The 15,000-nt window shown below is 40.0% G+C and overlaps 1 protein-coding gene across 1 annotated transcript in view; it reads right to left on the bottom strand.

Moving 5' to 3' along the window:
* Positions 1-1,515: 1,515 nt before the first annotated feature.
* Positions 1,516-15,000, bottom strand: part of LOC138021621 (unconventional myosin-VIIa-like) — a 47,486-nt gene continuing 34,001 nt past the window's right edge. Inside the window, exons 20-25 of the mRNA XM_068868539.1 lie at positions 14,465-14,644; positions 12,815-13,030; positions 11,139-11,217; positions 5,040-5,177; positions 2,518-2,668; positions 1,516-1,800 (exon numbers count right to left, since the gene is read on the bottom strand). Coding sequence (XP_068724640.1) covers positions 1,701-1,800; positions 2,518-2,668; positions 5,040-5,177; positions 11,139-11,217; positions 12,815-13,030; positions 14,465-14,644 — 864 coding nt within the window. The 3' untranslated portion in view covers positions 1,516-1,700. The remainder of the gene's footprint in view (positions 1,801-2,517; positions 2,669-5,039; positions 5,178-11,138; positions 11,218-12,814; positions 13,031-14,464; positions 14,645-15,000) is intronic.

The raw sequence follows: 15,000 nt of genomic DNA, 5'->3' as shown, positions 1-15,000 counted from the left end.
CATGTGCCGAGTATAATGCAAACGAGCGAAAACAAGAGATTTTTTCTCATTTGCATTAGATTCGGCAAGTCAATTCACGTCGTTGTCAGGACGAGGACGGCAAAGAAATGTACCAAAATGCAAAACGCACGTGCAGGGAATGTAGAGCCTTAAGTTTGTTTTTATTCATTAAGCCAATAGACCATTTCCGAGTTCATGTCTGCCTCCTCTTCAAAGCGAGTTTAAGTGCGAAGTTTTTGTTACGAAAATTAGTTTTCATTCAGATGTAAAGTAGAACTAATTACCATCACAAAAAAATTTGCACTTAGACTCGCTTTGAGGAGGAAGCAGCCGTGAACTCTGAAATGGCCTATTGTTTTGTGTCGTTTTCGTAGCCGTCATCGTCGTCCTAGCGTAAGGTCCCTACTATCTCGTATCGTATCCAACGCGAGCTCAACGCGCGCTCATTAACAATTAGACCTTTAGCCCGCGAGGGCTACGGGTCAATAGCCCATGAGGCGAAGCCGAATGGGCTATTGGCCCGTGGCCCTTGAGGGGAAGGGTCTAATTGTTTTAGTATCACCCAACTAGTTGGACAGAAAAGGCAATAATAAAGTTAGCAGATCCAAGTTGAAAAGATATTTAGTTGGGAATAAAGCGTCACGCTTTTCGCTACTCGAGGACTATTAATGATAGTCATCTAGTAGCGTAGCCAATCGAAATGCAGCATTTGCATTGGTCCACTACTTGGGTGATACCAGAAACCCATAAGGGTTGAAACGTGTAACGCGCGTTCACAGCTTCCCTACGGATCTAATTGTTAATTATTTTTTTATTTAAACAATATTTAAACACAAAGTTTTCTCCAAGAGTTACATAGACTCATCGAGGGGGCTTACATGGTAACTTTATGGTAACTTTATGGTAACTTTATTTAAACACGGTATTTCCTTCAGGTATACATTTACCTTGAAGTATAGAAAAAACTAACTTCCTAACTAATCTAAAAACTAAGTTAAAAACTAAAAGAATAAAAAGAAAACAACTGCTTTTCACCTCCAGAGGCATCGAGTGTATATGCGGTTTTTTTTAAGGGAGAAAGATAACCAGCACTTAATGACTGTGCCCAAGTAATACAGTGAGTTTTGTTTCCCCAAGACTCTCCATGAGGGTCCCTTCTCTCTGTTTTGTTACGCCTCCCAACTCAAAATGGAACAATACACGGATTTTTACAAGGAATTTGCCGCTGTTTCAAAGGTGCTCGACCTGATCAAGTGGGAGTCCAAAGTTCAAGTCGTTGTTTCCCTAGGGAGTTTTGACCCATGACACGTTCTCCTCCAATTGGGAAACGTATTTGAGTTGGAAAGTATAACAATGGCACGTGACACGTTCTCCTCCAATCGGAAAACGTATTTGAGTTGGGAGGTATAACAATATACACTTAATGTATGGTCCCGAGGGAAACACGACCGGCAGTTTACAGTGGTGTGGAGAAAAGGAAATAACATCAGAATTAGATGAAGCAGAGCCAGAGTGATCAATTTGAAAAACACTTCTTTTATTAGGTTACTCATTTTAAAGTTGTTGGGTAACATCCAAAAATATTAAAGTTGCCGAAAAATTTAATTGTTTCTAGGCAATCGGAATTTATTTGGACCTGTTCTTTTTCCGTCAATAAGAAGTACTCTTTCATGATTGGTCAGCTTGGCTTCAGTTACGGTCTATGATTGGTCAGATTGATCCAATTGGCGAGAGTGCCATCTTAGAGATCCTTGAGGGCCCTTTGGCTTGATTCTCAGAGGGGACACAAATGTCGTCTGCCTGTTAAAAGTAGAGATTTGGGATGAACTCAGGACTTACGTCTGTAGCTTACACAGTTGAGAACAGTCAAGTGCTATACAAATTAGGAATCAAATTCAAAAAAGAAGATCAAATTAGATCAAATTAAATTGCTTGTAAAACCCTGATGAAGAAAGGCATTGCCTTTTGAAACATTGGCTTTTTTTTTAATATATTCCTTCACAGTTATATCAGCATTGCTCTTTTTAGCTTTTTACAGTATTTAAATCGCTGTTGATGTTCTTCACCAGGACCCTGTGCTTCTGTTTTGTTATGCTGGTCTTTGCTTACAAAGTTATATCAAATTAGATGCCCGGCCCGGTTCTTTGTGGAAGTCAATGACCGAAGTACCCCAATAATATCTCAGAGCAAAGAAGGGAAATCTGAGAACCATGAGAAGAATAGAGAACCAAAAAACTCCTAATAGTGAAGGAGGATCTTACACCGAGGAAATGCTGCTTCCGCCAGGCGTATGCATGGGTTTCCTTAAATCGGTAGATCTAGAACGCCAGGCGTCGGTTGTTCAAAAGATGGATAACCCTATCCACCCTTCGAACAACTGGGACCACGGCAACAATTGAGGGTTCCTCATTTTAGGCTCACCCGAAAAACTGTGCCGGACCTAAAATGTTATTTTCTGTGACACGAAGAAAAATTTGTAATAATGGATGATTCACAAGTAAATTTTTTCTTTCTTACCTAGGTTCAGGTCCGTTATCACGTGAAGAAGATTCATGGTTTTCATTGGAGGGTTCCTGACATGCCAATCCGAGAACAAGCGCTGTTAAAGTCAGTGCAAGCTCTGAAGAACGGGACTGTGTAACGTGGCCAAACCCACTGGGACGAAGAGCTTGAAAAAGGAAGGGAAAAAAAGGTGTTTGACACGCCAGGGAAAAGAGATATGCAAAGTGTTTTGAGGCAGGAAAAATAGGGAAAAAGACAATAACAACAACAACAACAACAACAACCTCAAAAGGAAATTAATATAAAAACAAACAGACCAACCGATTAAGATTAACTATCGCACTGAAACCTTCTGCTATTTTCCGTATTTTCTTTTTAGAGGTGAATCTTATTAGCTGCAATTTCTCTTGGTTCTTTTGGGATAAGAACAAGAAGTTGAAGACCTATCAATGCCATCTATATACGTTCCATTTTCGATCACGGTTGTCAGTTTTACCATCATGCACGCCCCACGTACCGGATTGCCTTTAGTGACGACCATGGTAGACTGCAAAAGCGGGCATTGAAGATAATCTATCCCGACCTGTCATACAGGGAAGCCCAAGGTCAATCTGATCTTACTCTGCTCTCTTTTTGAAAGGACAATGACACTCAAACCGTCCGTCAGAAGCTCCCGCAAGCTAGAAACACTTGCGACTTCTCGCTCAGGAATTCGAGGTAGTTTGTTCGCCCCCTTTGTATCACCGACCGTTGTAAGAAGAGTTTTATTATGATATTTAAGTATAGAACATGAACATTTCCAGCGTTTTTTGTTTCTTTGATCTTGGGAAAATATTCTATTATCCCTATTGTTATTCAATGTTAAGAGCCGCTGCCTGTAAATATCAAACATCGTCCAACAGTTCGAAAAAAGCGACCTCCCTTTTATTTCATCAAAAGATACCCCATCTAAAAATGTTTTCGAAAATGGAGTTAAAATTTTTCAGCGATTTTATTTTTGGGAGAAATCGAGTGTTGTCTGAATTTGCCCAGATGGGGCTCGGAGCCACCCTCAAAACCGGCAAATTTTGCGAATGTTGAGCAGCCTCGCAAAGCAAGAACATGAAAAAAGGGAAATTGTCTTTTACATCTCGTAAAAGTATACCATATGACCTTCTAAAAACCGATAATTGATCTTTTTATTTTGCTTTTCCAAACAATTTAGAGGCCCCCCCATTACCCCCCCCCCCCCCCCCTCCTCCCCTTCCTAAAACATGCTTGGTCGTTTCGCTTAAATTTTACTCTAAATCCTAATTTTACGAGAACTCATTACGATTACGTGTTTATAACATAAGGGCAAAATTTTCTTGTTACTGTCGAGGCACATCGAAAACCAGTTAGGCAAACGGATTAAAAAGCACTTGTTCGCTCGCATTTTAGAGCAAAACAAACAAACAAATCAACTTTTTCTTTATGTCCAAAAGAGTAGAGATAATTGTTATTTAATTCCAGTGGACAATAAAAATTCGATTTTCATTCCTGAACAAAGGAAAAACCCATTAAACCACTTTTTGAAAATAACACACGGTTTAGTGCCCAAGGAAAAATTTGTGGAGTAACTTAACTTCTTCCACTAAGTATGAGCTATTACTGGTATTCTGTTTTGTCGTTGTCGTTCTCCTTCTCTCTCCTTTCGTTTCTGTTCTAGTCATAGGTCCTCCAGGCATTATATAGCCTTATCAGAGCTTCTAAAGATAAGCTTCAGCCAAAAATTGCAATACAGAGAAAAATGCAGCTCTAAGCAAATTAAAAATAAACACTCAGCTTTAAATTTATATCCCTCCGATGCTTGCGTAGCCGCCAGTGTGGACCACAGCTATCATGATATGTCAAACTGGATTGAAACCAGCGAAAAATGCAGAAAGAAAATATTTTGCAAACCGTTTTCCACCTGAACACGAAAAGCGTTGACTGTGTAAGAACTATAATTGACGTAGTATAGCCGTGTAGCCGTGTCGAGCCACAGAAAGCGCTCGAAAAATAAAGCCTCGCTTATGTTTAGGTGAGTTGACCTGGGTTGAGCCTGCAATCCAATCGAAAACTAGTACCTGGTTAGCGGTCAACCTAAAAAAAAACCAGCTGACCTCGGTGAGCTCTAAGCTTGAACCCGCGATATGGTCTCGTGTTACTGGTCAGCGGATACCTTGTTTTGACAGGTGTCCATTGACCAAAACATGGATGAACTAGCATGATACTGCTCACATTGGCATACAAGGAGGGGTGGACGTACGTACGTTCGGACGGACAGACGGTCGATGACGTCATGGCTATAAAGCCAAATTTTCTCGCATCGATGGATTACCATATTTTCTTAACTACGGTGCTCCGAGCGCACGCGCCTTCGGCTGGTATTCACGGGTAAATCCTTGGAGGTATTAGCCTCTTGTATTTCCGACCTTATCTCTGACGTCGAAGATACAACTGATGCATTAGTAATACAAAAAACGACTTACTCTTTAAATGTGTTGGCAAAGTCTATTGTTTAAATTCACACTAACCTCCTGATAGATTAGACTGGTCTATTCTCCTTAGACCATCGACGAGGCTTGTTCCGGTGAAAGATACTGTGGTGAAGTTTTCAGGTCTTGCTGGTGTGTCAAGCCCACGAGCAGTCAAATTCAATCTGGCTTTTTCCTCTGTTCAAAGGAATTATAAGGAAAGACAGATGATTCAGTTCTTTTGATAGATGGCTCAATAGCTCAGATGGTAGAGCAGGACAGCGCAATAGCGCGGTCATAGGTTCGAGTTCCACTGAAGTTTCTATTTTATCAGGCATCAATTCCTTTGCAGCTGCTCGAGTTTGTCGCAACTGCAATGATCGTTGTTTGAATAGCAGCCGTGTACATACAATTCACAGTTATATTTACTAAATTAAACCTAACTATGGTCAAAAGCCAAAGCTCTTTTCTATTGAGCTAGACTCTTTTTTCTCGTGGATGTAATCAGTCACTAGCAGGGCGCTTATACATAGGGCGGTGAAACGGGCACTCCGCTCTTGGTCCAATGTGTGATGCGGAGAAGGACTGGCACGAGCGCTCCTTCCGCGCTTCCGGTGCAATTAATGGCTGCCAAAAATATCCTCTCAACAAACCGGAAATCACGTTTTCTTTCTTTATTTTTGGGCCACCAGCAGTGTATTATTTGCAGGCTTTTTTGATATTTTTGACCCAAAACTCAATACTATTTTGTCTGTTGGAATACAACTCAAGTATTTTCGTCGGAAGCTGCTTAAATTTGAGTGAAGTAAGACAGTGTCGAATGCAGGTATGTCCCGCTTATCGTGACCAAGCCGTGTTCCGCTCCTTCTTTTACGAGTACTCCACATTTCTCCACTCTAAATTTTACATATGTTTAAGATCGATAGCTTTTACAAAACATAGTAAAAAACCAGCTGGATATATTTGGATATAGCAGCGTTTCAGAACTTCAAACTTGCTCACTTAAAATCGCTCGCGACGAATCGCCCGCCGCAGTCAATTTTACCGACAATAAAAAACTATTTTCAAGATTTCGCCCGCTTGGGAAAATCAACAAACAACAAATACGGTTTAATCAAGGCGCTTGTAAGTTCATCTTGATAATTTAAATAAAATACGAGAAAAGCTTGCTGTTAATACTCTGTCCGAAAAAGTTTGCAAAGACATGATATGATCGATGGCTTTGCACAACACCTCAGAAAAGACACAAGAATTTATGAAAATGTGAAATGCTTTGGAATGTCTTCAAAGATAACAGTCCACTGCAGTCAATAACAGATCAACGTGTTACCAACTTAAAGCAAGTACTTAATAACTTCAAAGCCTGGAAACAAGAGCTTCAACAAACATTCCACAGAAGGACTGATGCGTCAGAACACTTCATAACATGGCAAACAATGTTTGATCTCAAGGTAATATGTAGACCAGACTTAAAATGGATCACAGCAAAAGAATGCAAAACTGATAAGTTATTGTAAATACCATGTCGTTGCCCCCTTACGGATAACTATGCAAAAAAGCCATACTATTCCATGGCAACTCCTTCATATTTTGTAACAACTGAGGACAAAGCAATGATTACAGTTCCTTGTAGAATATCCTCCCCTGAGGAAAAGCAATTTGTAGCCTATCACTACTGCTACGTTTTAAGACTGACCCCATCCTCTCCCAAACCCCATATTGTTTTCTTTGCCTTTGTGCAGTTTGGACACAAACAAATAAGCTAACCTGTGGCTGATCAATATGATCAAATTTTTGTTCCACTGTGTGAAACATAAATAAAATAATTACAAGCATAAGCCCTGGAACATCCCTTAAAAAATAACAATGACTGTATTTATTGTTTAAGGCTTGACTAGCAACACGACACAGAGAACTTAAAAATATAGCATAACTATTTCACACTCAAGGATCACAGGCATCTATTTTTGGGGGTCTGAGGGCTTATGTGTGGCTGATCTAGCCCTTTTACTCAATCAATTAGCACAAATCAATACAGTAACTCTCTGTTTCATATTGTTTTCAAGGTGTCAGTGTCATATTCCAGCACTCGGCAAGGTCTCTTTTTGACTTGTGGCTGTTTCTGCTTAGGTGGTCTCATACACCACAAGCCTTTTTGGAGACATCACCGCCATAGTAAAATATTTGTTAATCCCTCCTACGTGATTCAGTTTTTCATACATGTACTATCTGGCTGTTTCTGTGATTCAAGTTTTTAATTTCACACAGAGTTTGTTTCATTTGTTAACCTTATTTTGGGGTTGAGAGTTTGCTTTGTAAATTTCTCCCCCTCATTCTACAGACTAATCCTAAATTTTGTCTATGATTTTTCCTCAACTCACCATTCACACACAATATTGCCCTCAAACTACCTGCTAATTAGTGAATATGTTTTAGTTAGTGGAGAGAAACCCTTCTTGTAAGGAGGATTCTTCTATCAACACCAATTAAGAAAGCTACAAAGGTTGCTAGGTTAACGGCTGCTTGATGTATTGCTATTAAATAACCAAACTTAATTTAACTTGGACAGTTCATCTTTAATTTAATATGGCTCCTTCTTGGGGGACCAGACACAAATGGTAACATAATTATTGTTTAACCACTGTTTGCAAGACATATTTTGGTGCGATATTGTTTCTTGCCGCCTGTTTCCATTATTTTATGTCATCTGTATTTCGTACACAAAGTAGAGGTTTTTGCCATACATTCAGACTCCCCTCACAGGGTTTGTGATTCAAATGCTTAACCACTCTGCAAAATTCCAGTCTTATTGATTGGGTTATGGAGCCTATAATCCAAAAAAAATACATTTATCACTCTTTTGTAAAGGTCATTCAAAAAATGAGGGCAATAGCATTTACGACCTTGTAATATCTTGTCTCATATTTCCAGTTTATTTTTTTTTTTAGATTATGCAAATTAGAAGATTTGCAATGTCACACTGTGTACATAATGTGGAAGGCAGGACTTTTATTTTCAGATAATTAATGGTAATAGGTAACAATATTTAGCTCTATTTTCTATTTTGTTTTGAAAATAGCATGTTACCATTTCTGCTTGTGAGAGCTAACCATAAATAGGCTTACCAAATTCTCTTGACACTGTACAACTCTTCATACTAACTAGTAAGCTACGATGGTATGTCATTTAGCCTGAGGTGCACCCTGGTCAGCCTGTGTTAAGTAAGCTCTCAATAATGACAATAAAAACACTTTCCCCAAATCCTGTGCCAATAATATCTCTGAACATGACTGATTTCTAAAGGCATGATTAACCTTTGCACAACTATTGTACTCACAGTAAGGCGGCACATAATTTGCTGAATTATCATTCAACTACAGAAAATATTGTGGTAATCAGTGGCGGATCTAGACCTTGAGCTAAGGGTGGGGGGTTGCTTGCCCTGCCGGCTTTTCCTCCTGCGGTAAGGTAGTTTTGAGGTAAATGCAAGCATTGTGATAATTTGGTTCTTTCTTGGTTAGGATTTTGCTATGCCGACCATTTATTTGGAAGCGGTCATAAGCTGTGTAATTTTTGTTTTTGAAAAGCCACAAATTCAAGAAACAACCATGGCCCGAGTACCATATGATAAACTACTTTCTAACTAAGCTGGCCAAAGCCATACTGAGGAATATTGCACCTTGGTCATTTTTGTACGAACCTCGCTGCGCTCCATCTTTAGTTCCACAATGTTCAACCAATATTCCCCAGTATGGCCCTCCAGCTCGGTTAGTAAGAGCTTAATATTTCCAAGTTGTTACTCGTATTTTGATTTGCCTTTTGGGTCCTTCAACACACAGCATGATTCGTGAAAATACTCACCAGAATATAAACAAAATGTAAAAAAAAACCATGACTTATAACCTTTTCCATGGAAATGGCTTGTATGGCAAAGTGAACAAGAAAGCAAACACTTGGATTTACCTAAAGACCATAGGTTATAGGAGAGAACCAATCAAGAACAGAGAGAAAATGTTTGTTACATTAACATCAGCTATGTGTCTGGAACATCTGAAGAATTTTTTTTCTCGTTCAAATAAAAAAAGTCGTCTGTGATGTCCTGTAAAAACACTTCTTCCAATTCTTCGAGTGAGTCGCCGATCTCAACACTTGCCGCCATTTTGAAAAGGCTTTTTAGTAGACCCCAGTCTACTGCATCACACCTTTTTGCTCGGACCCGCTCGTTTCACCGCCCGGTCTCTTTCCGCCCTGGTCACTAGTCAACAAATAGATTCTATCATAATTAAGTAAAGTACAGTCGTCCGGGTGAAGTTCTTATAGCGGAGCTCAAGCGCGCGAAGCGCGCCAGCGGAGCGCCATGGGTAAGATTTTTTGGGTAATCTCGGTTATGACGTCAGGTACGTCCGTCCGCCGCCCGTCCGTACAGACTGTCGGGGTGGAGGTAGGGAGGAAGGAGAGCCTTTGGGGACGGGAGTGTTCGGGCAATTTTCCTTGGCGGGAAATCGCGTGGAAGTGTTGCATGTGGCAACCCGCTTTTTTCTGGCGGGAAATCATATTAACGGGATAAAGAGCAGGAGTCGAAGAAAAGCGAAAGAGCATGAGAGAAGAGGCGATGAAATTTGAGAAATTTAAGCGAAGAAAGCCTCGAGAGAAGCCGAGGAAGGAGAAGAAGAGAGAATTTCAATGAAGAACACCCGTAAAGCTGAGAGAAATGGAGCGAGAGACAAAACAAATGTTTTCAACGGTTAGCCCTCAGGTAATGTTTTCCTTGCCTCGTTCCCTCGCATATTTTGTAAAACTCGCTAAAAAACGAACCAGGCCTGAAAACGTTTGCAATTCCGTGTTGACAGAGATTCTGGCATATTTCAGTCGAATATTAAGCAAATTTACTTCTAGCTCCACTTTCTAATTAGGACGATTTTTGCTGTTGTTCTAAACTTAAGAGAGAGGGTGTAAGGATTGTCAGTCAAACGGAAAATGTCGTGAAAGAGATTTAATTTAATGTAATTTCTGTTTTAGTTGTTGATTAAAATTGTTGTTATTGTTTGCAAGGCTTGTTTGTTTACTGCTATCAGCTCAGAAGTATTTGATGAATGTAAACTGTATACTCTAATGACGATTAATTTTGTACTTTATGCAAGAAGCATAATTATTTCCATATACACCATATTGCTTTCTGGGGTTAGAAACGGGAGGCTTGGCTAAAACTATTAATATCTACTGACGTTACTCAAATCACTTGACTCTGAGGATGACTTCCGCTCAGGTTGTCGAAACGTCAGTCAATATTATCCCAAATAGTCCTTCTCAGGATTTCACTCACCCGGACGATCGTACTTTACTTAATTATGATATGACTCCTGGGTTCAAACCATTTACGAAAATAGATTCTTTGCCGTGCGTCTGCTCATGCAGTAATAGATCAAACTATGATGACCTGAAAATGTGGTAAGAACAAACAATTCATGTTCTTACCACATTTTGACGTCTTCTGTGATCTATTACTTAACAGACGCACGGCATGAATTTTTCAGGCTTCTTTACGCAATTGCAAAAAATTGCGTTCATAACTGCGAGGATCATAGCTTCTCTTGGTTTCTAGTTAAAGCACAAACTGAGATCTTTTAGGACTAGTTATTTGCCCTTTCTCTTGCAGCTACAACGGCAATAGAGGCCAAAGTACATAGGCCAAAAATTCTGTAGTATTTCCCGTAAACACGACAGAACGCGACCACAGTAAATGTGAAGTAAACTTAAGTACATGCTTTAGTTGAATGGAAAACAATTATCATTCATTTTTACTGGTCTTGAGTTCGCTTCATTTTTTTCTTTCAATAACCTGCTTGCAGGCAGTAATTTGTATTTCGATCCGCGCCATATTGGATGGGTGGAAGTGGGAAGATCTGGCCACTCATCTCGTCGTTTTGTCACCCGGCCTACCTAACCCACGCTCTTCCTATATGGTGTCTGATAAGTCTTTCGCGGACGCAACATCTACCACCTGCGAGCAGGCTATTCTTTCAATGAAAACTCATTCAGGAATCTGCTTAGTCTTGTAGTAGGAGCCTGCAATCATCTCCGAGGTCCCGAATTAATCGTAATGTAACGATTAGGCTGCCATTCCTGACTCTAAGATTTTACTTCTATCCATGTACATACCTCTTTTGGAGTATGTTTGCTCTTCTTCCGTTATGAAACTAAACATCTCTTGAATTTGCTCTGCTGCCGCCTCTTGTGCCTATAATCATGACGAGGGAGACCGTCGTGAGTGACTAGTGTTTATACATTCAAAGCGGGAGCCCTTATTTTTTTAGTCCATAAAGAGGAAAGTGACTAAGGAAGCAGTGCCACTCAGTGTTTAGGGTCCCAGATGAATTTGATCCTGGTAGTCGACCTACGAACTCGAGGAATTTAGTTAGTCTGAAAAATGTCTAACCTCTTACTAACCGGGCACGAGGTCCGAATCGGGGAGTATTGGCCCGAGGTCGTGGCAGTACGGACCGAGCACAGCGAGGCCCGAACAAAAACGCCTGGGGGCCAATATTTCCCTGTTAGACCCCGAGAGGGTGAGGTTAGTAAGCTGTTTATTACATGGCATCGTTTCTTTGAGCGATGGGACACTTCTCCGCTTGGTGAATGTTCGTAATCTTCGTCTTCCTTCAGCCAAATTTGAACGGTGACCCTTTTACATGTAAAGCTAAGTTCCACCTGCTATAATTGTACTTTTGTGATGAAAAAAAATTAAATTCCCCTTTGTTTTTAATTTCCCGGGAGAGAGAGAAAAAATGATTATGGAAACGGACCGTTTCCATGGTAATGGTCCGTAATGTAAAATCCGACCCAAACCCGGCCAATCAGAGTGCTCCATTTAGCTGCGAACCCCTTGACATATAATAAGTATGGGAAATCGTATGAATGCGAGTGTTTTTCGTGATTTATGGCCACGAGTGATCTTCTGAAACTTTTCAAAATCGCATGAGCTGTAGGCGAGTGCAATTTGGGAACATTCAAAACATCACTAGAGACGACAGTCCATGAAGAAATGCATGAGAAAGTTCATGCGATTTGCTTCCATAGCAACTTCTGTCTTGCACTCTATAACCTCTTTTTGCACTCTATAACCTATTTATGCATTTGTCATTGACCAATCAGAAAAGAGATATTTTGTTGAGTAGATAATAAAAGGTCTTATTTAATACCAAACTATACGATAGATCATGTCCTCACTATACGAGAGATCATGATGTCCTCACTTATCGATAACATACATGAAAAGAAGTAGACAGAAAATCAAAAACAAATTAAAATCTTACATTACATCTTAATATTTGTATGAAGTTCATTAAAGTGATTGGTTGAAACAAATTATGTTCATCAAATTCAAACGTTTCATGACTATCGCTCAAAATTCACTGAATTTGTGTTACATGAGAACTGCAATTTCTTTTAGTCAATTAGAACTGAGTAATTTTTTTATGTATATTATTAAACAACAAAAGCCATGGCTGAGGAAATGCTCCCTCAACTGGGGAATCCAGTTGTCCGATCCTGGTAATAGTATGGCGCGTTTTTAGTGTTAAAATTCAAAAATGCATTTCAAACATTCAGTTTGGAAATTCAAAGCTTCAAAATTCAACCTTGCATGCAATTCAAACTTTCAATTCGACAATTCAAATATTTATTTGAATCGAAGACGGGTATGAATGTTTGAATTGTTGAATTTCCACACTGAAAGTCTGAATAGCTAATTGGCGAATACAAGTTTGAATTTTAACTCTACAACGCGCCACAGGTGATGAGATAGTGTTCAAGTATCGCGCCTGTGTTTCTTTCACCTTTTTCAGCTTGGCCTCGTTCTCTTTTACTTGTTTTTCGCGTTCTAATATTCGCAATCTTTCTTGCTCTTCGTCCTGTTCCCGCTGTCTTTCTCGTTCCAGTTTCTTCAGTCTCTCCTGCTCCTCTCTCCGCTTATATTCACGTAACAGCTTGAATTTGATTGACATCTGACGAGCTTTGACTGTGGCTTGGAGTCGAATGATTCCCTTTAAGACCTTGGCAGAGAAAAAAAAACCTTGCTTACATGATTAATTCCTTTTCTGGCTAAAATTTGAACAAAGGTTCATATTTATAGTGGTATGAAACTTTCTATTTATCTTCTACTTTCCCAAATCCCATAATACACCTCTTTTACCCCCCAAAAATTGCATAGACCTTGTTTTCGATTTCTCTTGGGACGTTCTTCATGTCCCAAGGGAAATCGGAAACAATGATTCCGCAAAATTTTGGGGGGTAAACAAGATGTATTATGATATTTGAGAAAGTAGAGAATTGCGGGTTCTTAGAACGGAGATTTTAGGCACCAGTGAGAAAACAACGTGAAGACCGTTCCCATTAGTTATCGTCATAGTCATCCCTTTCGATCTCTTTCTCGTCTTCATCGACATCATCATCATTATCATCATCCTCATCATCATCCTGGGCCGTGAAGCCCAATGAGACAGTGAAGCCCAGTTGAGACAATGCAGCCAATGGTGTAGGTGCAATTGCCTTGAAATCCGGAGATCCCGGGATCAAGACACGATCTGACCACTCGTTGAATTTGTTCCAGGTAGTCCCTGGTTCAATTTCCTGGCTGCGCTTGTAAATAGCCAATTAGTTTGCCTCCGGCAGGTTGGGATTCTTAAAGTTGTTCTGCTCAATGCTCGGAGATCTTAGCTACTAAAGCTACTCTAAGAATCAGAGGGTAAATTACAATACTTATTTACTCACTTTACCCAGGAGCCCTTGAGTAGGAGCGAACAACTGCTCTGTATTCCAGTCACGGCATTTTTAGAGACCGATTTATTTTTAGATTGAATTTCCCGCAAGTGAGACTCCCGTGGGAGCCCGATGACCAATCACAAAAAACTAACTTGGCGTCATTGAGTCACCGGACCGGAACGGCCTTTTTTTCCGAGAGAAAAGGTAGTCTAAAAATAGATCGCTCCCAGTCATGGGCTCCTTCTTTATCTCATCGTCATCATCACCATCGCCACAATAGACCACGTTCGACATATCACTGTTCACACTTGGCTACGAGGCTTTATGGATAAAGTTGTCAAGAGTATTATTTTCTTTAGAAGTCTCTCTTGAGGCTTGTGAGACAAAAAAACAGAACTGAGCCGTGAAATTTGAGCATAAAGCCTCGTAGCCATGCTTAAATATTGATATATCGAACTCATCCTATTATCCGATCATCACCACCATAATTATACATAATTATGCATGATTATGAAAAATAGGATTACCATCGCCCGGCTTCACAATCATTACTATTTTCACCATTATTATTTGACCATAATGATGATCACAATCATCATCACTTTCTTTAAATTGAAGGACTCTATAGCTTATAACGGACTCCGCGCTATCTAATTAGCTGCCTAGAAATCCTACATTCAGTCCTCCTTTATCAAAGAATGGAAATGAAAAATGATCAAATGCACCTTTTGATAGGCTCTCTTATCGCGATAACCCCTCCAGGTCTTTTGAATTGAAACAGCTGCGCATGTCTGTCGGTGGTGTTTTCTTCGACGTAAGAACCTCTTCATCGACCGCTGCAGAACAATCACCGCATTGGTCAGCAAGGCATCGCGAGCTAGCTCTAGGATGTCACCATGGTGATCCTAATAAAATGTGAAACCATTAGACAGACATGAACCCCATAAACCCAAGTAAATTAAATGGCCAATCGACACAGCAAACGAAAACATTTAATGAGCGAATCATAACGCCAAGTTAACATATGCCGCGATAAGCGCGGGAAACGCTTGCCAGCAAGTCGCAGTTGATTTTGTTTTCCTCTCCGTTTTGATGAAAATATGGGGAGAAGTTTTTAAAGTGCTACTACGATGAAAAAAATAACCAGTTCTCGTTTTTCTTCACATTTCAAAAGTGGGTTGAATTGAATGCTCAACAGGCGACATTATTTTTAGTAATTGGCCACTTTCGAAAATACCTTAATACTCTTTGCTTGTCCCTC

The sequence above is a fragment of the Montipora capricornis genome, chromosome 10 (genome assembly GCF_036669925.1).
Source record: "Montipora capricornis isolate CH-2021 chromosome 10, ASM3666992v2, whole genome shotgun sequence".
NCBI classification, from domain to species: domain Eukaryota; kingdom Metazoa; phylum Cnidaria; class Anthozoa; order Scleractinia; family Acroporidae; genus Montipora; species Montipora capricornis.
The sequence above is the reverse complement of the archived record's forward strand: the minus strand, read 5'-3'. Positions and strand labels throughout refer to the sequence as shown.